The 27196-nt window shown below is 37.2% G+C and overlaps 1 protein-coding gene across 4 annotated transcripts in view; it reads right to left on the bottom strand.

Moving 5' to 3' along the window:
* The window catches only part of GPR158 (G protein-coupled receptor 158), a 340973-nt gene that overhangs the window by 281816 nt on the left and 31961 nt on the right, over positions 1 to 27196 (bottom strand). For all 4 annotated transcript variants that reach the window (XM_021064907.2, XM_084980331.1, XM_084980333.1 and 1 more), the window contains one exon: positions 24523 to 24628. In XM_021064907.2, the coding sequence (XP_020920566.2) occupies positions 24523 to 24628 (106 nt within the window). The remainder of the gene's footprint in view (positions 1 to 24522; positions 24629 to 27196) is intronic.

Consider the following 27196-nt stretch of genomic DNA (forward strand, 5'->3'; position numbering starts at 1 on the left):
AGAAGAAAAAAGACAACAAAAACATATTCAAAACAATTAACAAAATGGCAGTAAGAACTTACATATTAATAATAACTTTAAATGTATGTAGAATAAATGCTCCAACCAAAAGACATAGACTGGCTGAATGAATAACAAAACAAGACCCATATAGGAGTTCCCATCGTGGCTCAGTGGTTAACAAAGCTGACTAGGAACCTTGAGATTGCAGGTTTGATCCCTGGCCTTGCTCAGTGGGTTAGGACCCAGCATTGATGTGAGCTGTGGTGTAGGTCACAGACATGGCTTGGATTTGGCGTTGCTGTGGCTGTGGTATATGCCAGCAGCTACAGCTCTGATTAGACCCCTAGCCTGGGAACCTTCATATGCCATGGGAGTAGCCCTGGAAAAAGGCAAAAAGACAAAAACAAAACAAAACAAAACAAAACAAACCACATATGCTGTCTATGAGAGACCCACTTCAGCTCTAAGGACACATACAAACTGAAAAGAGAGAGGATAGAAGAAAATATTCCATGCAAATGGAAATCAAAAGAAATCTTTCTCATGTTGGACAAAATAGACCTTTTTTAAGAATGTTACAAGAGACAAAGAAGGTCATAACATAATAATCAAAGGATCAATCCAAGAAGATATAACAACTGTAAATATATATGCACCCAAAATAGGAATACCTAAACATATAGGGCAACTGCTAATAGCCTAAAAAGGACAAACTGACAATAACACAATAATAATAGGAGACTTTAACACCCCACTTACAGCAATGGACAGATCATCCAGACAGAAAATCAACAAGTAAACACAGGCCTTAAATGACGTATTAGACCAGATGGACTTAATAGATATTTACAGAATATCCCATCCAAAAGCAGCAGAATATACATTCTTCTCAAGTGTGCTTGGAACATTCTCTAGGATAGGTCACATGCTAGACCACAAATCAAGCCTCATTAAACTTAAAAAAATTAAAATCATGATTTTCTTTTCTGTGGAGATGTTCATTTGTGCTGGATATTAGATCCCAGTTATAAGTGATATCATATGGTATTTGTCTTTGTCTTTCTGACTGGCTGCCTGACGGGAGAGGGAAGGAGTGGGAGGGATCGGGAGCTTGGGGTTATCAGATACAACTTAGAATAGATTTACAAGGAGATCCTGCTGAGTAGCATTGAGAACTATGTTTCGATACTCATATTGCAACAGAACAAAGGAAGGGGGAAAAAAAGTATACATGTAAGAATAACTTGATCCCCATGCTGTACAGCAGGAAAAAAATTTTAAAAAATTGTTCTGCTAAAAAAAAAAAAATTAAAATCACATCAAGAATACTTTCCAAACACAAGGCTATAAGACTAGAAATCAGCAAGAAAAAAACTGCAAAAAACACAAACACATGGAGAGTAGACAATATGCTACTAGACAAACAATGGATCACTGAAGAAATCAAAAAGGAAATAAAAAAATACCTAAAAGCAAATGATGACAAAGACACAACAATCCAAAACCTATGGATGCAGCAAAAGCAGTTCTAAGAGGGAAGTCTATAGACATACAAGCCCACCTCAATACAAGAAAAATCTCAAATGAACAATGTATCTGTACACCTAAGGCTCAAATCAATAAAATTAGAAATGAAAAAGAATAAGTTACAAGGGATATCACAGAAATACAAAGGATCATAAGAGAACACTACAAGTAACTATAGGCTAATAAAATGGACAAACTCAAAAAATACTTATAAAGGCACAATCTTCCAAGAATAACCTAGGAAGAAATAGAAAAGATGAACGGACAATTCACAAGTACTAAAATTGAAACTGTGATTTAAAAACTACCAACACACAAAAGCCCAGGACCAGATGAATTCTATCAAATTTTTTTTTTTTTGGTCTTTTTAGGGCCACACCCATGACATATGGAGGTTCCCAGGCGAGAGGTAGAATCGGAGCTGTAGCCACTGGCCTACACCACAGCCACAGCAATGCCAGATCCTTAACCAACTGAGTGAGGTCAGGGATCGAACCTGCATCCTCATGGATGCTAGTCAGATTTGTTTCTGCTGAGCTAAAATGGGAATTCCTCCATCAAAATTTTAGAGAAGAGTTACAATCTATCCTTCTGAAGCTATTCCAAAAAATTGCAGAGGAATAAACATGCCCAAACTCACATCACCCTGACACCAAAAATCAGACAACAGTAATACAAAAAAGAAAATTATAGGCCAATATCACTGATGAACATAGACACGAAATTCCTGAACAAAATACTAGCAAACTGAATCCAGCAATACAGTAAAAGGATCATATGCCATGATCAAGTGGGATTTATCCCAGTGATGCAAGGATTTTTCAGTATCCACAAATCAATCAGTGTGATACACCACATTAACAAACTGAAGGATAAAAACCATGTGATCCCCTTAATTGATGAAGAAAAAGATTTTGACAACATCCAACACCAATTTCTGATAAAAACCCTCCAGAAAGTAGACACAGAAGGAAACTACCTCATTATAATAAAGGCCATATATGACAAACCCACAGCTAACATCATTCTCAATGGTGAAAAGCTGAAAGAATTCCCATTAAGATCAGGAACAAGACAAGGATGTCCACTCACGCCACTATTATTCAACACAGTTTTGAAGCCCTAGCCATGGCAAACAGAGAAGGAAAAGAAATAAAAAGAATCCAAATTGGAAAAGAAGAAATAAAACTATCACTGTTTGCATATGACATGATATTATACCTAGAAAATCCTAAAGATACTACCAGAAAACTGTTAGAGCTCATCAATAAATTTGGTAAAACTGCAGGATACAAAATACACAGAAATTGATTGCATTTCTATATACTAACAATGAAAGATCAGAAAAAGAAATTAGGAAAACCTTCCCATTTGCTATCGCATCAAAAAAAACAGAATAAAACACCTAGGAATAAACCTAACTAAAGAGACAAAAGGCCTGTACTCTGAAAACTATAATGCACTCATGAAAAATCAGAAATGACACAAACAGATGGAAAGATACACCATGCTCTTGGACTGGAAGAATCAATATTGTCAAAATGAGTATACTACCCAAGGCCATCTACAGATTCAACTCAATTCCTATCACATTACCAATAGCATTTTGCACAGAACTAGATGAAAAAATTTTTTAATTTGTGTGGAAACACAAAAGACCCAGAATAGCCAAAGCAATCATGAGAAAGAAAAGTGGAGCTGGAGGAATCAGGCTCCCTGACTTCAGACTATGCCTTAAAAATATTATAGCTACAGTCATCTAAGCAGTACAGTACTGGCACAAAACCAGAAATACAGATCAATAGAACAGGATAGAAAGCCCAAAAATAAACCCAAGCACCTATGGTCAATTCATCTATGACAAAGGAGGCAAGAATACATAATGGAGAAAAGATATTATCTTCAATAAGTGGTGCTAGGATAATTGGACTGCTAAATGCAAAAGAATGAAATTAGGACTTTCTCTAACACCATACACAAAAATAAACTCAAAATGGATTAAAGACCTAAATGTAAGACCAGCCACTATAAAACTGGTTAGGAAAACACAGGCCAAACACTCTCTGATATAAACTGCAATAATATCTTCTCAGATCCACTTCCTAGAGTAATGACAGTAAAAACAAAAATAACCAGTGGAACCTAATCAAACATAAAACTTCTTGTACAGCAAAGGAAACCATAAACAAAGGAAAAAGACACGCACCAAACAAGAGAAAATATTCACAAATGAAGCAGCTGACAAGGGATTAATCTCCAAAATATACAAACACCTCCTGCAGCTTAATATCAAAAAAACAAACAAGCCAATCAAAAAATGGGCAGAAGGGCTACATAGACATTTTTCCAAGACCTTTGGATGGCCAAAAAAACACATGAAAAAATGCTCAACATCGCTAATTATTAGAAAAATTCAAATCAAAATGACTATAAGTACCACCTTATACCAGCAAGAATGGCCACCATAAAAAAGTCTACAAATAATAAATGCTGGAGAGTATGTAGAGAAAAGGGAACCTTCTTACATTGTTGGTGGGAATATATATTGGTGCAACCACTATGGAAAACAGTATGTAGGTTCCTCAAAAAACTAAAAGAAATCTACCATACAATCCAGCAATCCCACTCCTGGGCATTTAGCCAGAGAAAACCTATTTACAATAGCCAAAACATGGAAGCAACCTAAATGTTCATTAACAAAGGAATGGATAAAGAAGATGTGGTACATACATACAATGGAATATTACTCAGCCATAAAAAAGAATTAAATAATGCCATTTGCAGCAATATGGATGTACCTAGTGAAGTTAGATAATGAAAGACAAACATCATATGATATCACCTATATGTGGAATCTTTTAAAAAAAGGATACAAATGAACTTTTCTTCAGAACAGAAACAGACTCACAGACTTTAAAAAAACTTATGGTTACCAAGGAGACAGGTGAGGGAACAGGAGGGATGGACTGGGGGTTTGGGATTGGCATATGCACACTGAGGTATACGGAATGACTGGCCAATGGAGACTGGCTGCATAGCCAGAGAACTCTACATAGTATTCTGTGATAATCTATGTGGGGGAAAAGAATCTGAAAGAGAATGGATGTGTGTATATCTATGACTGAGTCACTTTGTTGTATAGCAGAAATTATCACAAACTTATAAATTAACTATACTTCAATAAAACTTAAAAAAAAAAAGAAATGCAGTTATCTATGGGCAGTTCACTGAGAAAAATTGTTTCCAATGCAGAAGAGAATAGTTAAGAAGTGAACCCTGGAGTTTGACATTTTAACATTTCCAGTTTTATTTTCCTCTATAAAATGGTTTAAAAAAATGTATTTCAGAGGGCTGTTATAAAAGTTTAAAAAATTAAATGTTTGCAAATATTTTATAACATAAATAAATAAATCTTACTGGCAGAAATATTTCAAGTAAAGATGATTTACTGGCATAAACATTTAAACAAGATTAGCTCTACAATTTTTTTTTTTTTGTCTTTTTAGGGCCACACCCGTGGCATATGGAGGTTCCCAAGCAAGGGGTCTAATCAGAGCTGTAGCCACTGGTCTATGCCACAACCAGAACAACGCCAGATCCAAGCTGTGTCTGCGACTGACACCACAGCTCACAGCAACACCAGATCTTTAACCCACTGAGTAAGGCCAGGGATCAAACCTGCAACCTCAAGGTTCCTAGTCAGATTCATTTCTGTTGCACCACAACATTAACTCCTAGGTTTACAAATTATTTATTTCTTCTCTAGAAGAGAAAATATACGGTAGTATGTGCCAACCATACCAGATTAATCTTTAGGTTGGTTGCTGCTACTGGTCCTTTCGCCCCATCTCCCACTTCATACCTCCTTAAATTTGATAAAGGAAAAGAGACTCCCCCTAGTAGCTCACCTCTTTTCTCTCCCACCTAAAGAAAGGTCCAAATTAGCTCTTTATTAGCAAGAGTTAAAATTAAAATGAGTTCACTTCAGAGGCAGGCGTTTCCTTCCAATTTCACTTCCAGTTTCTTCACTCCGTCGGTAGTCTATAGCCTCCCTCCACCACTCTCACCTCCGCAACATGCAGATGAATGTGCATTCTCAAGGGATAATCTTTCCAGCTATGAATTGCAATGTGTGATTGACATGTATTGTTAGACCGCATAATATTTCAATTGGGCTCTTTTATAGTTGTAAAACTCAAGAAGGATCAAATTTCCTTACTCTTCATGCCCACAATGCCTGCAAAATATGTGAAGCTAAATGTGTGTGAAGGAATTCAATAGAATATATTCTAATTGCGGAGCCCTGAACAAGAAACCTAAATAAGATCATGATCTGGAGGTATATTACTAGGCCTAAGGAAAATCTTCTGCTGGATTGGTATTTTACATGGCACATATGGAACCAGAGCATGTTTTCTAATATATTCTATTCTTGATTTGGTTTAAGTCCTACCTGCCTTTTCTTCTTTTTTTTTTTTTTTTTGGCCACACCCACAGCATGTGGAAGTTCCTGGGCCAGGGATCAAACCTGCATCACAGCAGAGACCCAAGCCACTGCAGTAACAACACTGTATCCTGAACCTGCTGAGCCACAGAGAACTCCCCTACAGATTTTTTAAAAGCAGAACTAGATGAGTCAGAAAGTAAATTACAAGATTCTCTGAAAGTATTCAATAACATGCAGCTCATAAATCTCTGTGGAGTCATACAGTCACCCCCTAAGAAGCTCAAAAAACTTAAGAGGAGTTCCCGTCGTGGCGCAGTGGTTAACAAATCTGACTAGGAACCATGAGGTTGCGGGTTCGGTCCCTGGCCTTGCTCAGTGGGTTGACGATCCGGTGTTGCTGTGAGCTGTGGTGTAGGTCGCAGACGCGGCTCGGATCCCGCGTTGCTGTGGCTCTGGCGTAGGCCGGTGGCTACAGCTCCGATTCGACCCCTAGCCTGAGAACCTCCATATGCCACAGGAGCGGCCCAAGAAATAGCTAAAAAGACAAAAAAAAAAAAAAAAAAAAAGCTTAAGAAACCATAAACAATAATTCTAGTTTAAATTAAAAATATCCTGACAATTTATAGCTTATTTCTCAACTGTATATAAGGTATTATAATAAAATGATTAGTCTGTTATATTTTCTCAGCTAACAGATATTAAAAGTCTAACTATACTTTAAAAGATACACCACCGCTGCTCTAGGAGTACATGGGGTTCCTAGAACCTTAGCCCAAGTTGTGTCATTTCTTAGCCCAACATTTACTGGAAATTAAAACTTCTAGCTTTAATTGTCTTTCTGGGAATTAATCGAGATTTTTTTTTTTTGAGCAAAAGAGAGACAAGAATATGAAAGGGGGAAAGGAAAAGAGCAGAGGATAGGGAAAAGGAAAAAAGAGAAAAGTAAGGAAAGAAGAGGGAGGTAGTAAGGGAGGGCTAAAAATTGAAAAAAGATTTTCCAATTATACACTTATATATACTGAAAAGCTTCCTATCAAGAAAATAACCTAATTTTTAATTTTGTGGTTTGATTGTGGAGTAATGGAGTTAGCTGAAGAGTATTTGCAAAGCTGTTTATTTTTATGTCAAAAAGAGAGATGCAGCTTTTAAAAGCATTATGTGTTCATTCTTTCAAATCTAGATAAGTGACAAAAATACTTGACAATGGTGAATTGAGAATAATCACTAGTCAATTTATAGAGCCACCTGCTCTGAATTCTTTACACCCTTTTTCAAAATGCATCTATCACAAATGAAAAACAATAGAAACTAAAGCACATAACTAAGTCATTGTGGCATGCACAGAGTTTTTGATTCTAAAAATAATAGTAGCTGATTATAGTATTTGTAATAATAGAAGTTCTCTCATAAGAATTAAAACCATCAATTTTAATTGAACCCCTATTCATTTTTAATTAGAACTGCTTGCAATGAATAGATGAAATAAATGAAGTAAAATATAAAACAAATTAAAGTTACAAGACCTACAATCTAAGTATCCAAGAAGGTATTTAGACAGTAGGAAGAGTATCATAAGTAACCAGGTTACGCCTGGAATGTTCCATTACTAAAGAGGGTATCTGGCAAGCTGTGGTAGAATTAATCTTTCTTATGGGTGTGATAAAGTGATGAAAACAGTCACCATAAGAGATGCTCTATAACATGAATATGATATTATACATGAATTTAATTTACAAGGGTAGCTGTACCAATAACACATATGAGTAGGCCACAGCCCTTGCCTCAAGGTATCGTTGCATCAGCAACTGGTCAGTCCAAATTCTTAATTAAGATGTAACCCATATTAATTTTTTTAAATAGCTGATCTTCATTTTCCTCATCTGTAAAGCTGGAATAATAACAGGTATTTTCTAGGACTGTTTTGAGGATTAAATTAATCTTTATATGTATTTATATACATATGCATACACACAATACTTACAGACACAAGAAGAGTGCAAGCATCTGATAAAACTAGCTACTGTAAGAATAATCAGTTCACTTTACTATACCATTATAGATGTTAAAATAAAAATATGTACACTGTACTACAGTGGCTTGTAGGTGACAACCTGCTCTGACTGAAGTGGGTAATAGACTGCAAAGTGGTCACAGAGGAGGAAAGTCTAGGATTCAGAGGATAAGCAAGAATCTGCCTGGTGGCCAAAGGAGTAAGTCGTATGTTATTCCAAAGGAAGACCATGTGCAAATAAATTCATGAAACACCACGGTAGAATCACGGAAGGCAAGTATCTATCTGGGTATTGTGGAATGAGAAGAAATTTAGATATAGAAAGCCATGTATATAAGGTAGGTTTTACCTTAGAGGTTAAGGAAAGTCACTGAAGAATATTAAGCAGCTGACCACAACAAACATTTGTTGAATGCCTATATTAAAGACATTGTTATGGCACTTGAGATAACCGTGGTGAACATAACTGATGGTTTCTGCCCTGGGGGAGCTTACAGTTTAGCATAGAAGACAGACGTAAGTAATTATCAATAAGTAATTATTTCAAGCATACAAAGTGCTATGGAAAATACCTGGTATTTATAGAGAATATATGTGGAAAGCATTTTGCATACATCATAGAACAATTCCCATTTAAAGAACTTGGAGGCATTAAAAGGTTAAGAAACCCAAGCAATGTGAATCCAAAGCCAGCACTTGTAGCTACTCTGAGATACTGTTTCAAGAAAAAAAAATACAGGAAATACAGGACAATATATTTATATAAAATGTTTTAAAAATATGCTTCAGTGTGAAAATGACTTTTAATTTACATTTAAAATTTCAACATGAGGGAGTTCCTGTCGTGGCGCAGTGGTTAACGAATCTGACTAGGAACCGTGAGGTTGCGGGTTCGATCCCTGGCCTTGCTCAGTGGGTTAACGATCTGGCGTTGCTGTGAGCTGTGGTGTAGGTCGCAGACGCGGCTCGGATCCCGCGTTGCTGTGGCTCTGGCGTAGGCCGGTGGCTACAGCTCCATTCGACCCCTAGCCTGGGAACCTCCATATGCCGCGGGAGCGGCCCAAGAAATAGCAAAAATAAATAAATAAATGATAAAAAAAATTAAATTAAAAAATAAAAAAATAAAATTTCAACATGAAATTTGAAGGGTAAAATACAGCATATTCCATTCTTTGACATTTTGGTCAAATATGTTAAAAAATGAAATCAAAATAAAAATCCTAAAAGCGTCTTTTTTATTCAAACTAAAAAGTGAAATAATACAAGTTTTATTTATTTATTTATTTATTTTTTTGTCTTTTTGCCATTTCTTTGGGCCGCTCCCGTGGCACATGGAGGTTCCCAGGCTAGGGGTCGAATCGGAGCTGTAGCTGCCAGCCTACGCCAGAGCCACAGCAATGCAGGATCCGAGCCGCGTCTGCAACCTACACCACAGCTCACGGCAACGCCGGATCGTTAACCCACTGAGCAAGGGCAGGGATCAAACCTGCAACCTCATGGTTCCTAGTCAGATTCGTTAACCACTGCGCCACGACGGGAACTCCCAAGATTTTTACCTATAATGAAATCACTATAATTAGAAATACATATCAATATGCGACATTTTATTTTATTTTATTTTATTTTATTTTATTTTGTCTTTTTGCCATTTCTTGGGCCGCTCCCGCGGCATATGGAGGTTCCCAGGCTAGGGGTCCAATCAGAGCTGTAGCCGCCCGCCTACACCACAGCCACAGCAACTCGGGATCTGAGCCGCGTCTGCGACATACACCACAGCTCACGGCAACACCAGATCCTTAACCCACTGAGCAAGGCCAGGGATCGAACCCACAACCTCATGGTTTCTAGTCGGATTCATTAACCACTGAGCCACGACGGGAACTCCATGACATTTTATTTTAGATTTGCCATTTTAACTAATGTGATTACTGTCTTTCTGTCATCCACCAATTCTTTATTTTAATTTAATTGTTTTTTTAGACCCGCACCTATGGCATTTGGAAGTTCCCAGGCTAGGGGTCAAATTGGAGCTGCAGCTGCTGACCTACACCACAGACACAGCAAGGCTAGATCTGAAGTGCATCTGCAGCCTACACCACAGCTCACTGGCAATGCCGGATCTTTAACCCACTGAGCAGAGCCATGGATAGAACTGCACCCTCATAGTTGGGTTCATTACTGCTGAGCCACTACATGAACTCCCTCATCCACCAATTCTAATGACACTAGGCTGAGGGTTCATTCAGTGGTGTTGAGACTGAAATTATCTGGATGGAAAATGGAGGGAACAAGTGGGATACAGAAATCTGTCAGCTGAGTCATCAAAGGGAGAGAAAGAAAGCATAGAAACCAGGAAGTAGAGTCAAGGTCAGAATCATGTGGGAGCTGATGAACGCACCAGATTGGACCTCTCAAATGTTTCGGTCTTGGGGTTACTTTATGCTCTCGAAAGTTATTGAAAATATCAGTTTTTATTTGCATTGATTATATCCATTGATATTTACCATCTTAAATATTAAATGGAGAAATTTCCAACACAGTTATTAATTCATTTAGAAATAGGAGTTTCCTAGTGGCCTAGCAGGTTAAGGATTCAGCAGTGTCACTACTGTGGCACAGGTTCAAGCCCAGCCCGGGAACTTCCACATGCTATGGGCGTGGCCAAAAAAAAATCACAATAAATAATAATAGTAACAGCTGGGGCTAGATGTGTGCCATTATACATGAAGGGGATAAACAACAAGATCCTACTGTTAAAAAAAAAAAAAAAAAAAAAAAAAGAAGGAGTTCCCATCGTGGCTCAGTGGTTAACGAACCTGACTAGTATCCATGAGGACACGGGTTCGATCCCCAGCCTTACTCAGTGAGTTAAGAATCCAGCGTTGCCATGAGCTGTGGTGTAGGTCACAGACATGGCTTGGATCCCACGTCACTATGCCTGTGGTGTAGGCCAGCTGCTACAGCTCTGATTCGACCCCTAGCCCAGGAACCTCCACATGCCATGGATGTGGTCCTAAAAGGACACACAAAAAAAGATCCTACTGTATAGCACAGAGAACTACATTCAATGCCTTATGATAAATCATAATAGAACAGTTTGGAGATACCTTAGAAATCTATACATAGAACTTCCATATGACCCTGCAATCCCACTCTTGGGCATCTATCCGGACAAAGCTCTACTTAAAAGAGACACATGCACCCGCATATTCATTGCAGCACTATTCACAATAGCCAGGACATGGAAACAACCCAAATGTCCATCGACAGATGATTGGATTCGGAAGAAGTGGTATATATACACAATGGAATACTACTCAGCCATAAAAAAGGATGACATCATGCCATTTGCAGCAACATGGATGGAACTAGAGAATCTCATCCTGAGTGAAATGAGCCAGAAAGACAAAGGCAAATACCATATGATATCACTTATAACTGGAATCTAATATTCAGCACAAATGAACATCTCCTCAGAAAAGAAAATCATGGACTTGGAGAAGAGACTTGTGGCTGCCTGATGGGAGGGGGAGGGAGTGGGAGGGATCGGGAGCTTGGGCTTATCAGACACAATTTAGAATAGATTTACAAGGAGATCCTGCTGAATAGCATTGAGAACTATGTCTAGATACTCATGTTGCAACAGAAGAAATGGTGGGGGAAAAACTGTAATTGCAATGTATACATGTAAGGATAACCTGACCCCCTTGCTGTACAGTGGGAAAATTAAAAAAAAAAAAAAAGAAAGAAAGAAAAGAACACATAAAAAAGTTATGTGTGTGTATAATTGAATCACTTGCTGTACAGCAGAAACTAACAAAACATTGTAATCTACTATACTTAAAAAAATAAAAAATTTTAAAAACAATAAGCTCATAACATGTTAACACAAATAATGTATTTACAAAAAGTAACTGTATTTTCAAAAAAAAAATTAGCAGGAAGAGTATCATTGTCTTACATTTCTGCAAGTCTCCTTAAAGTCTGGCTTATTAAAAGACAACTAGAGTCTCATATTTCTTTCTGCATTCAGTCTGTTTCTATGTCATATCTTATGAAGTCTCTGTACACCCCTAAGAGAATAGAGAGTTCAGAAGGCAAATAATGTCTCTGAATTATTAGGAAAATAGTTCCAACTTCACAGACGCCCTTAACAGGGTCTTGAGGGCCCCCCAGGGGTTCCAGGGCTGCATTTTGAATATGACGGTATTAAATGACCATATTTTAAAAAGTGGCAAATGAAGGTAATTTGCAGACCAGAGTAAGCACAAAGCTCATAAACAAAGTTGTTTAGCTTCGAAGTCTATGAATTCTAGCTTCAACAGAATGAGAATTGCAATGGAGCCAAGCCTGTAGCAACGATTATCCATTATCCTATTTCTGAAAGTAAATACAGAATCAATTCTATAGATGTTTCTCCAGGTAATCAGGGAATTGTAAAGCAGGAAAAATTGCTTTTGCATGTATGAAACAGATTGTACTAACAAACCAATAGTAAAATCCACTGAATAATTACATAATCAAGATTAGGTCATGGCTCTACTTCATTACAATAATTATGGTAAGATGTTAGAAAGCATTGCTGAGGGACAGCTCTCCTTCCTGAAGAGCTATAAAAATAAAGTGGATATTCACATATTTAGAGCAGTATAAAAAATACTCCTTTCTGGAGACAGAGCATGAGCCAAAAGCCTTTTAAAATCTCCAGATTTAAGAGTCCTTGAGTATTTTTATCTCATTGAAATGGGCTCTGACACATCTGACATTTCCCCCTTTACACACTTTTCTGCTTTACAATAACTGCTGTAAACTTCTCTGTTTACAGTTGTTCTTTGCTTTTCCCCTTAATCCTTCTGTTTTTAGTGTTTTAGTTTCAATTCCAGCCTCTCTCTTACTTCGGCTTCATCAGTTTCACACGCTGTTCTCTATACCTTTCCATACATCTATAAATCAGCTTACATCTTGAAATACAAAACCAAAATTAAATATTTTGCATTCTTATGCATTATAAGGACAAGAGCAACTCAAACTACGAGTAGGCTGAAAGAGGGGGAAAAATGCAATGACCTCAAATGACAAAAAAATCTAAAATAGATACTTACACTTTATTTTTTGGGCAAAAGTATTTAAGTTATTTCAATACTTTATGTTCTGTGGGTATCATCAACCACCCACTTGTTCTCTCTCAATCTATAACCCCCCCAGGGAGGGAAAAACAATGATAAATCGAAACTCATCCTAGGTGAATACACATAAATGACTTGGTAAAGAGATCCAAAAAATAAGAAAGTGGTAAATAAGCCTTTTTCCCTTAGGGAAAAAAAAAAATCCGGGAGTAGAGTTTAACTCTCATATAATACAGTCATTTCTAGCTTTCTAAATCAGCCAAAGGCTGTAGCTAAGCAACGTGATTCTCTACTGTGCTCAAAAAGGGGGCTGCCAAGCATCAGTAGCCTCATTTCTCACTGAAAGCTTTGACAAGTTTCCACCATATTTTATATAATTGTAGCAAAGGGAGTGCCAGATTAGATCTGATTTGCTGTCATAATGGGATTTTTTTTCCACATAAGATAATGATGCAAAGCTATATTTAACCCCTAAAAAGTCACCCTCAGGCACTCACTGTGTATTCTGATTGCCTCTCATATCTAGAATCGGACAAGTAGCAATTTTTCTGCTACTGAATATGACAAAAGCAAAGGTTTAATTGGTAGAGAATTTTTCCTGATTGACTCCATTATAAATTTAGCTACATACTCCAAATCCGTTCACTAACTTCATATTTCATCAGATGTTCTCTCCTCAAATTGAAAAGATCAAGAAATCTAGTACTTTGAGTTGATATCCATTGCTGTATGTAAGTCAATATTCTGGCCGCAGCCTACTCTAGCCTAGCTGCAAATGCTGTATGTCTTCCACCTTTAAGGTCAGTCCCACTCCAACCCCGGGTCACAGAGAAGTTTGGGAGTATTTCAGGTGTTTTTTCTTCAGCAATAGAGTCTAAAATGTATTTATACATTATCATAAACACAGTAGATCCCCTTGGCATCCCTGTATCCAGTGAGTTGCAATCCTCCACGTTCGCTTCTCTTTTATTCCTACATTCTGATTTGTATTCTAATTCCCTGTTAGGAACGGGTCCCTCTGCTTAAGAACTGCCCTCTTAAAAAAAAAAAAAAAAAAAAAAAGGGGAGTTCCCGTCGTGGCACAGTGGTTAACGAATCCGACTAGGAACCATGAGGTTGCGGGTTCGGTCCCTGCGCTTGCTCAGTGGGTTAACGATCCGGCGTTACCGTGAGCTGTGGTGTAGGTTGCAGACGCGGCTCGGATCCCGCGTTGCTGTGGCTCTGGCGTAGGCCGGTGGCTACAGCTTCGATTCAACCCCTAGCCTGGGAACCTCCTTATGCCGTGGGAGCGGCCCAAGAAATAGCAACAACAACAACAACAAAAGACAAAAGACAAAAAAAAAAAAAAAAAAAAAGAACTGCCCTCTTAACCAATGCCCAAACAATGTATACAGCCCTCATCAACCTCCATCTAAGGAGATGGACCTTATCCCTTGAGTTCAGTTTCAAAGCAGACATTCCTACCATCCCAAGTCACTGCCATACACTGAAACAAGAGTACCACCATTGGCAAGAAACTTCTGCTGCTGCTGCTGCTCATACACCTACAAGACGGAAGCCCTTCTATTTGTTCCTAATCCAAATTTCTAATTGAGCTTGCCACACCCTCTTGGAATTTGTTTTGGCCACTTGAGAGCTAGATCACTTGTTGACTGGTATACTCCTAACCAATCAGTTAAGTAAGATTCCAGCAGGCCTCTTGGCTGAACTGCCATGGGTAAAACCACAAAACTAACAGCATCAGTCCATGGGCATCACCAGCCAATAATTCTCTTTCCAAAAAACCATATGTCACAAACAGTACCTTGCTATAGTTTAGATTCCTTAATTACCACTTACTAGTTTTATGACCTTATACTTAAATCACTCTAAGACTTTCTTATCTAGAAAATAGGAATAACAATAATATGTAACTCACATGGCAATTAAGTATGAAATGGATGTGTCCTTTTTTATTAAATAATTATATTCATATGCAGAGATTGAAAAACAAACTTGTACTAAAGGTACACTTCTCTTTTGGCATCTTATAGAGTTTTCAGGCTTGGGCTAAAGAAAAATTAATTACTAGCAAATATTATCAAACATGTCTTTACCTACACCACTCAGGAGAGATCTTATGAATAAAATCTTATAAGGATTTTTTTAAAAACAACATTGCATATAGTCCATAAAGTTGATAAAGCAGAAAGCTATAAACAAGATTTAATGGTTTTATATATCAGACAGACAGAGATATAGACATGATATAAGTGGATAGATCTAGAGAAAGAGTCTAATCACCTTAAATGGACAGAAAGCACTCCCCTTTGCACAATCTAATGCAAATACTTCAAAGGTCCCAGCACTAGATCAACAAGTTCAAGAAAGTTGGTGATACAAACTGGTGACATGGAATAGACTCATAGGAGTGTGATTTAGGAACAGATTGCCAAATCATGACCTTGCCACAGTGGAAAAAAATGGATTTATCTCCTACCCAAGGTATCTGGTATCTGATTCCTTCATAAGCAAAAGAAGCAAGCTAACGAAAAAAAAATAATAATAATGATACTTCCCTATATGGTGTCTTTCTGGTTCAGATTATCCCAGATTCACAACTTAAAAACAACTAAATGTGTTTTGGTTTTTCCTTCTCACTTCCATCGAAATGTATTAGTCCTGTATAACCATCCTCAAAATGCTTTACTGAATAAGTAGATATCGAATCCTATAAGCTAACTTAAATGAAGGTGGCAATGATGAAAAATAGTTTCCTTTGTCATCATCACAGAGAAAAATAAGAAAATCTCGAGTCTGGCAAGCACAACTACATTCAATGTGAAAATTCAAGGTATTGTCAATGCAAGGATAATCAGAGCATTGCTTTTGGATGGAAACACCTTTTCCTTGTTCCCTTTACAATATGCTAGAGGTATAAAATCTTAGAGTTGCAAAGAAACTTAAGAGGAATCCAATGCAACCGTACAGCCAGTGCTGCATAGTTTTTCTGAGCCTTGCAAAATTCTGTCAAGTAATACCTTTCACTGTTGAAAATACTAAAGCCTGTGGTAGTCTCACCAAGTGATCATTTAGGCAATATGTGACTGAATAACTTTGATACTCAAATTTAAAATTTCCTTTTTTAAAATACATATATATATTTATATATATTCCCATTTTTTTCCTAATACTTTCCACTTGCATTGAGCTAAACAGAGCCTTCTGTAGTCCCTGTTGGTTTAATTGTAAGTCACAGCCTAACCCCTGGGTCCTTTGAGCAAAAGTATAAATATCCACATAATAGCTATTTTCATATTTCATATTTGATCATCCATAGATCTTCTCCTCCATGGAAGAAAAATCCTCAATCTCTTCATTCTTCAAAATACAAGGTTTCAAAGTCTTTAGCAAGAGTAATTTTCTCTTCTGAATAGGCTTTAATTTCTAGATTGACTTTCAACTCAACATACTGAATGTTTTATATATATTCTATATATTTCTATATTCTTTGTCACACTATTTCAGGTATTTTCTGCTAAGTTTAGAATACAGCAAGATGAAAACCTGTCAGGATCTAGAGACAACCTAAGACTAAGTTGGCTTTTGCTACTGTTGTTTTTCAGTCACACCACACTGTTGACTCATTGAATTTTCAACTCTCTTTCCAAACATTGTTCACATGTGCTACAACTAAACCATATATTCTTCCTATATTCAAAATATGGGTTTTTTGATTCATATTTAGGATCTTCCCTTTGTTCCTATTAAGTTTCATCTTGACAGAAATGTCCATTTACCCAAATTAGCAATAATTTTTAGTCTCCGATTTTTATTTTATTTTTCTTTTTCAGGCTGCACCTGTGGCAAATGGAAGTTCCCAGCCTAGGGGTCAAATCAGAACTGCAGGTGTTGTTGTGGCTGTCTACACCACAGCCACAGCAACACCAGATCTGAGCTGCAGCTGTGACCTATGCCGAAGCCTGTGGCAACGCCCAATCCTTAACCCGCTGAGGAAGGGCCAAGGATTAGACCCATGTCCTCATGAACACTATGTCGGGTTCTTAACCTGGTGAGCCACAAAAGGAACTCCAATCTCCGATTCTTAACTTTAAATGAATCTGTTATTTTTAATGACTTGTCTCCTATATCATTATTCAAATAATTGATGAACATTCTGACCAGCACTAGACCCCAAATAAAACCCTGTAATAAATTGCTACAACCTTCGCTTCAAGTTAACATCAAACCGTTCAATCCCTTTCTATGTAGCCTTAGACTTAAACACAAATCCAAAGCCTAAGGGAACTTCACTTCCTCTCTTCACTGAGAGAGATGCTGGATTTTCACAGCAATTACTGACTGTAATACCTCTGCACCATATCTAAAATGACACTGTCATAGAGCAACATTCCATAAACTCTGTGACCCAAGTTCCCAAACTAAATGTAGTTTATAATCTAAAACTCCCCACACAGGTTCACTCCTAAATCTAAATGGATTTATCTGGTTATAAACCAGTATTTACTCTTCTCCACTTACTGCAAGATTTTTTAGTTTTCAGTGTAAAATAATGGCATTAAAAATAGTTTGCAAGTGTCTCATTATTTATTTTCAGTTGAGTTAATACAGAAGTTATAAGAATGATTACACAAGCCAAAATTCATTTCAAGTCTGTCCTTAAATGTCCCTTAGTGAATTTAAAGGCAATGTAACTGATTCGCCCATACAAGGAAGTTCAGGGATTTGAAAGGTTTCAATAATTTGTGTGGTTTGACTATGCTATAAGCTAGGCCATATTCTAGAGCCTAGCTTGTCCACTACACTGTCCAGCATGGTAGCCACTAGTTTAATGTGTCTATTCTATATTTCAAATCAGGTTAGGGAAGCCAAGGACCCGAATCCTTAATTTTGTTTAATTCTAATTGATATTCATCTCAATAGCCATATGTTGCTTCTGACTATCATACTGAAAAAGCACAGTTCCAGAGAAAGGTGAACAATAATATCGGTAATCGAGAAACTTTCTAAAGAAAAAAAGAGAAATGGTGAGATTTCAGCCACAAGATGAGAACTAACATGCAACTGTTTCTAAACAATTTCACTCAATCAGGAATTGAATGAAATAAAAGAGCTCTATAAAAGTACTCTAAATACTGCCATAGCCAAATGACTAAGCTATGTTCTGTATGTAAGAGGACTTTCAAAAAAGAATGATTAATTCCTTCTGCTTTATTTAGATTTTCTCATTAAATTTCTTTTCTTGTGTACTAAATTATATCCTGTCTTATATTTTACCTTTTTAAAAATATCTCTTTACAGAGATTCATTAACTTACATAAATGAAGTAGTAAGAAGTTATACATAGACTCTCATCCAGTACAATGAATAGAAAAGATGTTGGAAGACTGTCTTAGTACTATATAAAGCCATTGGCTGAGCTGACAACACACCCATTCTCCAGATTCTGCCGAGAACAGTGAGTCTGATAACTGCAAGAAGTGGTCTCCAAAGCAGAGGACACAAGAGTTTAACTGGCGTGTGAGAAGAAAATGCTAGGACTTCTACTTAATTTCTTTAGTAAAAAAATAAGAAATAAATTAAGCTTTAGCAATATGTAAGACTTGGATCAACATTAATACTTTCACTCAATCTACATTTCATATGATCATAATACTGAGAAGGCACCTGAGGTATCCTAGAGGAAAACTGGGAGTTTCAAGACAAAAAAACTGGGAGTTTCGAAACAGTGGTTACTTGGTTCCTACATTTGCTTTCAAATTTTAATGTATTACCTTTTATAGTTGACCATCTAAGTGAATTTACAGAGTATGTTATTTCAAATTGTAAAATATTTACAGCTCTTCATAATAAGATGGTGTGTGACCTGGAAAAACCTTTCCCACACAAAGATTTCCTGAATATCTCAAAGTAAACTACTTTTTTTCTTAATTTGCAGATTAGTTATGCACTGCTCTTTACAAAAAAGGCAAATGTTCTAAATTTGCTGACCTGTTTATAATGACAAATGGTTGTCAGCAGTGTCTGTGTGGCAGGTTTTGGGTTTTTTTCAAAATACATATATAAGCTTTTCCTTCAAAGTAAACATAACATTTTAATAATCCATGAGAAAGCCTTTTGAAGTGAACATTTTGGAAATGGGTATTTGGAAATGTTTTCACTGTTATGTGGTTTTTGTTGCCAAAAACTATAAATACCCACATAGCCATACAGTTTAAACTTGGAAATAAAATTCCCTAATCTGTTTGAAAATGTTCCCCATGAAAGTTTGAATGGATTTTTAACCTATTCTTTTAAAATATTAAAATACTCTGCTTTCCAATTAGTTTTCAGGGACCAATTGACATCACATAAGATGAAAAACTACCAGCTGTATTTCTGGAGAAAAAAAAAAAAAAAAAAACTTTGCAAAACTAGTAGATGGAACCAATCTGAGATATGAACACTGTAATTTAGCAAAAACAGTCAACAATTTATTTCTTCAATTTGGACTGATACCTTCATGAGGCATGTTTTCAACTATAACAGACATTAAAACTAAGTATAAAAATAAGCAAACTTAGAGACTTCTGAATCTTGCATTACTAAGTATTCAACTAAGATTTCTTAAATGATGAAGCATAATCAATCATAACAGTCACTGAACATTTTTCAACTGTAAATCAATTATACTGCTCTCATTTTTATAAAACATCATCTACATTAAAATGTTATTTCATCTTTATCTCAACCTGATGAAGTTTTTTGATTTATAATATACAGAATATATAACAAAAGATGCTTATACTTTATAGATTAAAAATATAGAATTACTCTGGGTATATGCTAAAAGCATTTTTACTAATAGAATATAATCAAAAAGTTTCAAGGCCACTGTCTTAACGTTTCCTACTTCAAATAGCGATTTTAAAAATTCTTCTAATGGAAACAAAGCAAAATAAAACCTTTAAAACAAAAATTAATATCAATTATCTTGAATGTTTTTAATAAACAATTCTGTAGGAGAGGATTTTGTGTGCTCAAAGCAAACGATGATATGAAAACAAGTAAAGAATTATTTAAGTGGATAATGAAAACATGATCACGTCCAGGTAGCAGTGATCTGAATCAGTTATAAAAACAGCCAGAATAATCCTTCAATCCAGTTCAGGGTGTCACTATATCCTTCAGAAAAATACATATTGGCTTCCTGGAACCTAAAACAACCCAAACTTGTTTAGAAATTATTTTCCTGAGAAGCCATCCCAGCCTTTCTAAAATGTTCATTGTCATTGGTTACGTACCACTTGTCTGTTTCCAACATCAGATTCGTTGTACTAGTTCAAGATACCTTGGAGGCTGAAAACTCAACATAATGGAAAATTTTTTTTTTTTTTTTTTTGTCTTTTTGCGTTTTCTTGGGCCGCTCCTGCAGCATATGGAGGTTCCCAGGCTAGGGGTGGAATTGAAGCTGTAGCCACCAGCCTACGCCAGAGCCACAGCAACGTGGGATCCGAGCCACGTCTGTGACCTACACCACAGCTCACAGCAACGCCAGATCGTTAACCCACTGAGCAAGGGCAGGGATCGAACCCGCAACCTCATGGCTTCCTAGTCAGATTTGTTAACCACTGCGCCACTACGGGAACTCTGGAAAAAATTTTTAAAAGAAAAGTCTGCCTCAATTTCAACTTTGAAATTTGTTGAACGACAAAAAAAAAAAGGAGTTCCCGTCATGGCACAGTGGAAATGAAACCAACTAGGAACCATGAGGTTGCAGATTCGATCCCTAGCCTCGCTCAGCAGGTTAGGGATCCAGCATTGCTGTGAGCTGTGGTGTAGGTCGCAGACATGGCTTGGATCTGGCATTGCTGTGGCTCTGGCATAGGCTGCAAGAACAGCTCCGATTAAACCCCTAGCCTGGGAACCTCCACATGTCACGGGTGTGGCCCTAAAAAGGACAAAAGACCAAAAAAAAAGAAAAAAGATAGAAAGAAATTTGTAACTCCCTGTAGTATTTACAAGAGAAGAATGTTAAAACACTGGCAAAATAAAACCCACAGTAAATATGATGACTGTCTCTGTTTCTGCTGATGGGGACATTCATAGAGACAGACCTCTATACCCTACAAATATGAATCATGTTAAGCATGTCCCCAAACGAGCCAGTTTATACAATGATCCTTGGAGTCTGTAACAGAAGTTTTGTGACAAGAAACAAAGGAGACCCAGTACAGAAGAAAAATGCCCTAAACAAAAGCTTTTCTTTTTTCCCAAGCAATAAAAATATCAACAACAAAATAAAAAATAAAAACATCAAGAGAAGCTAGTTCCTAGTCTTCCAAGTCACATCACTATAGGGAAGAACTGAAAGACTATTGCTCATCATAAGCCTGAAGATGTGGAATGAAACAGCAGCTGGTGCCTGGAGTGGGCAGCACCAACTCCAGAACCTTAGAGAAGCCCAACAAAAAAAGTCTGAAGATTTCCATGCCAGCCCTGTGACAATGAGACTACCCACCGAGGGCCTCATGGGCCCAGCCCAGGACACCAAGATTCCCTATTCCCAATTCCAGGACCTAAGCAAGGAAAGGGGTGGAGGGATCCACAGTTTAAGTCAAAACCTCCATTTTGTAGAGTCAGTGTTTCTTTATGTTATTTTTTTCTTTAATCATGGAACCCCTTTTTCCATTTTCAAATGAGATTCACTAAACCGTCAGTTGTCTTATAGGATATGTTTTTCCAGGTTTTCCTGTAGGAATTGAATAAATATAATGCTCCCACATATAACGCCAAAGGTTATACATTTCACCCTAATCTGTGTTAACCAGAATAGAGGGTAATATTTTATTTTGAAATAATTTAGTTTATTTGAAAGTTTTAAAAGACAGAACACACAGAAAATTAATGCTGAGGCAATGAAAATAAATCAATCTTCCAAAAGGAGAAAGAGGCTCTTCCAACAAGATCATCTAATCAAATAAATAGATGTGCCATAAGGAAAAAAAAAAAAAAAACTACACCAAGATTATTGGAGGCAAGCATCAACTGTAACAGACTAATAAGTAAACATTCCCTTGTTTCTTGACCGACTGCTTATTGAACCACCCAGGAGCACCACTGAAACAAGGCTATACAGAAATGAGCACATACAAATCAATATTCTCAATATGACACCCATGCAGAAAAAATTCCACTCTGGCTAAAAGATAAAGCTGTGTGGCCATATGCCACTGGCATAGAGATAATAATCAGGCTAAATGCTATTTACCAAATCAGTGACTGAAATTCATATCTTTAGAAATGCCAGAATCATCCAAAGGCCAGTGGGAACTGAGAAAAGTTCAAAACTCTAAGAACAAGTAGGGGAGTGAAAAGATGATCTTGACCTCTGTAACTTGGCAAGACAGAAACATCTCATTGACATAACTGGGTCCCAATTTAGGAGAGTGGATGAAGGAAGTGAGATCTGTGTGGAGGGTTGGCTATGTGAAGGTGTATGGAAATACTGAAAGTGTAAGGATGTTTAGGAAGTGGGGGTCGTAGGAACAGTGTTGAGGAAGTGGGGGTCGTGGGAACAGTGGTGGGGATGTGTGATAGGCTTAGAGAGGTGTGGGGGATTATGGGAGTTTCTAGGGGTGGGAGGGTTGAGGGGTATCGTGGTGGGAAGTATGGAGGGTAGGTGGAGGTGTGTGTGGGATGGAGGGGACATGTGGGGAACTTGGAATATTGTCTGGGTAGAACTGGGCTATGGGAGTACATGACTTGAGAGTGGCAGGATGTGCGGGGTGTGCACGTGGGAAGCATACACACGCATGCAGACCTGTGCACATGTCTGTGTACTTTTTTGTTGTGCAATGGCACATGTAAGTGCTTCCTGTTAAACTTCCTTTTGATTTAAAATTCCTTACCTTACAATTGCATCATGTACAACTATCTTCCACAAGGGCAAAAATTCACAATGAAGATGTGATGAAGATATAGATTACTATGTTCATGATAATATTCTCTATTTTCAATAATCTAGCTGATGTTCCTCATAAATTCATGGACTCAGAGTTGAGACAGCCCAAGTATTTAAATTCAGGAGCTTTATTCTATGTTTGTTTCAGAGCATTTGGGGACCTCAGAGACAGATTACTGAAAATGGAATGAGAATGTCATCACGCGTCCTCTGTGAAACTACTAAAGGCAATAACTCAAAAAGATACACGCACTTCTATATTCATAGCAGCACAATTCACAACAGCAAAGTCACAGGAACAATCTAAATGCCCATCAACAGATGAATGGATGATAAAGATGTGGTGTGTGTGTGTGTATATATATATATATATATATATATATATATATATATATATATATATGAAAGTATACACACACACCACATATGAGAGTATATATATATATATATATATATACACACACACTCACACACACACACACAAAATGGAACACTACTCAGCCATAAAAAAGAATGAAATTTTGCCATTTTGCAGCAACATGGATGGCCCTAGAGATTATCATACTAAGTAAGCCAGAGAAAGACAAATAACATATGATACCACATAAACGTGTAATCTAAAAAATAAAACAAACTAGAGAATATAATTTTTAAAAGAGAAGCAGATTCACAGATACAGAGAACAAACTAGTGGTTACCAGTACGGAGAGGGGTGGGAGGAGGGGCAATATAGGTATAGAGGAGAAAAAAAAGGTTATTATGCAATTATATGAAATCATCTGTGTGAAACTTGAAAATTGTAAAGCACTACAGAATTTAAAGTATCTTTCATTCAATTAAAAAATAATAATTTTTTAAAAGATAAATGCCAGTCCTATTTACAGAAGTATGATCTCTCTGCCTATTCCTTACCAACCAGAGTCCCATGAAATCAAGGATGGATAGGAATTGAAAACTGGAAAAAACACACCAAATACACACATTTCCTTTCCAGGTTCCTATGTACAATTTTCTCCTTATTATCAAAATCACCCGGCCATAATTTCTCTATTGCTTCTCTAGCAGATGGCAGAGTGTCTGAATGAATACCATCAATGTTTCAACAAGCATCACATTCCATAAAAATGTGCATAATTTGGTTGACCCCTCTTGGGACTAGTTTCTCACTTCACGGCTATTTTCATTTCCAGACCATTTTGAAGTATAGGGTCAGCCTTTGACTAAAGCCAAACTTCAGATATAATTTTAGTTTCAGCCTTCTTTTAGTTCCCAAATGAACAGTTATCCTGCATAAATTTCATTTTCTAATCTTCATTCAGGTCATTTGGCAACATTCAGACCTGCATAGGAGATTTTTTTTCCCAGCAGGATGCCTCTTGTTCACTTACCCAACGAATTTGATATATTCAAAAGTATTATGTTTCTGAGCTTATGACTTCAGAGAACTTTATCTCCATGTTCTTACCTCTGAATTGTTAAGGTGACATTTGTGAGTTCCTGAAAACCAGCCTTCACTTGAACATTGGTCAATGTCCACTTTCTGAAGATTTATGTCAACTTTCATGACACCCCTTAAAAAACAGAGGAAGGGAAAAAGAACAAATTAATCTGAGCCATCACAATGTCAAACTCTATATTTGGCCCTAGAAATCATACAAATGAGCATAAAGAATGCACTAAAATATTTCAAATTACCCATTCATATTCAACTTAAGTGTACCAATTGTAGACAAGGACACAAGAGAACAAGATCAGCAAGTGTTAGTTTTATGTAAATCCCAAAGGCAAGAACTCTGTACTGTTGACTGTTTCAGCTCCCTGTATAATATCTAGCACATACCTCTATGTAAGTAAAAAGAAAAAGAAAAAAAAATAAGCCCTTATCTCACTAATTTCTACAACTATTTCTCAACGCAAGGCCAGGGATGGGGAGGTTGGGGCATGGGAGGTGGGAAATGTGTTAAGGGGGAAGGCAATATTAGAAAATAAGCATCTCTTTCCTCTTCTATCTCAATGACTTTAAAAGGTTCTTTAGGTCTTCAATTGTTCCACAATGAACAGAGATTTGCACCATCTCCAGAAATCCTAAATAGGGTTTATTCTTTTTAATTTAGAAACAAAAATACTGCATTTCACTTACCTTTCTGCAAAGTCACTAAAAAACAGAACTTAACAAATTCAGAGCCAAAAGCAAAACTGCAAAGAAAGCTCCAACTTTAAAATCCCTCCATTTTTACCATCCAATCTCCCATCATTTTCCTAAGATCTCTCTCTCTCTCTCTCTCTCTTATATTTTTCACTACCATCAGTACCCCTAGCAGCAAAAGCAACAGACATACTTGTCCTACAATGAACTACTGCATGGGGACTTAACTAAAATAAATATTCTGTGGACTGGACCCTGAAGCCCAAGGCTCTATAATGTTTTTTCTTTCTTTCTTTTTTTTTTTTTCACAAACTTGAATAAAGCATAAACATTCCATGAAAACTCACTAAATATAACACATTTTCAAAGTTCCTTTCCCCAACTTGAACTATTTTCATTATGATTATTATTAAATATGTATAAATATAACGGTAGGCTCAAATTCATTTTGTTTTTTTCTTTTTACAGCCACATGTGAGGCATGTGGAATTTTCTGGGCTAGGGGTCAAATCAGAGTTGCAGCTGCCGGGCTATACCCCAGCCACAGCAACACCAGATCCAAGATACATCTGCAAACTATGCTGCAGCGTGCAGCAACGCCAGATCCATAACCCACTGAGCGAGGCCAGGGATCGAACTCACATCCTCACGGACACCATGTCAGGTTCTCAACCTGCTGAGCCACAACGGAAACTCCTTAAATTCTTACACTGTAGTTCTTCTAGATACAAAACACACACACACATAAAATAACCCCCAAAAATGTAACAGAAAATATAAAACAGATTTTAAATTTAAAATATTAATTCAAATTTATCAATGATTATGTTTTGCCAAACTAAATCATCTCTCAGAACAGGAATACAGTACCAACTGCTAATTCAGCAAGCCTATTTTACCAACATGTTATGACTCATTTTTCTCATCTCTCTTCTCCTTTTAAACTACTGTGAAATCTCTGACAGAGTGGCTTAATGTCATTTGGGCTTCATTTACTTTTTTAAGGTTGCCTCTGTGACAAAGTATGTTACTCCACTACATAGTGCTAACATGCTCCAAAAAGACACACACACACACACACACACACACACAAAAAGAGCACACGGAAACACTCTCTCAGTATGTGGTTAACCAGACAACCCAGAATATGTGTACATTCATTCTTCAGAGGATCAATGCAAGGAAAATCCAAAAATTTATCATAATAATTTTTTTTTTGTTTTTTTTGCTTTTTTTTTGTTGTTGTTGCTTTTAGGGCTGTACCCTCACCATAAGGAGGTTCCCAGGCTAGGGGTCGAATCGGAGCTGTAGCCACTGGCCTACGCCACAGCCACAGCAATGCAGGATCCGAGCTGTGTCTGCAACCTACACCACAGCTCAAGGCAATGCCGGATCCTTAACGCTCTGAGCGAGACCAGGAAATGAATCTGCATCCACATGGATGCTAGTAAGATTCATTAACGGCTGAGCCACAATGGGAACTCCAACAATAAAATTTATAAATCAGAGTTCTCTCGTGGCACAGTGGGTTAAGGACCCAGTATTGCCACTGCTGTGGCTCAGGTCCCTGCTATGGCCCAGGTTCAATCCCTAGCCCAGGAACTTCCAAATGCCATCAGCGCAGCCAAAAAAACAAAACAAAACGACTTGTAAATCCTTCACAGAAATAGCCCCAGTTTGCAAAATACTACCATTGTGGACCCTAATTCCATTTTAAAAAATACTATTCATGTGATAAATAACTGAACTCCCAAGTAACCTAATACCTTAACCCAGTTAACTCCTTTACTCTTTCAACAAATAGAAATAAGAGATGCCATGAAGATGGAACCACATAGGTCCCATCCAAAGAATCTCAAAAGGTTAAAGACAGCTTTAAAAGTATTCGATGTTGGAGTTTCCACTGTGACACAATGGGATTGGGGCCACTTAGAAGCGCTAGAAAGTAGGTCAAATCCCCAGCCTGACACAGTGGGTTAAGGATCTGGTTTTG

The sequence above is a fragment of the Sus scrofa genome, chromosome 10 (genome assembly GCF_054392235.1).
Source record: "Sus scrofa isolate SSC_HxYL_T2T_F1_AM1 chromosome 10, Sscrofa_HxYL_maternal_Yorkshire_Landrace_v2.0, whole genome shotgun sequence".
Classification (NCBI taxonomy): Eukaryota; Metazoa; Chordata; class Mammalia; order Artiodactyla; family Suidae; genus Sus; species Sus scrofa.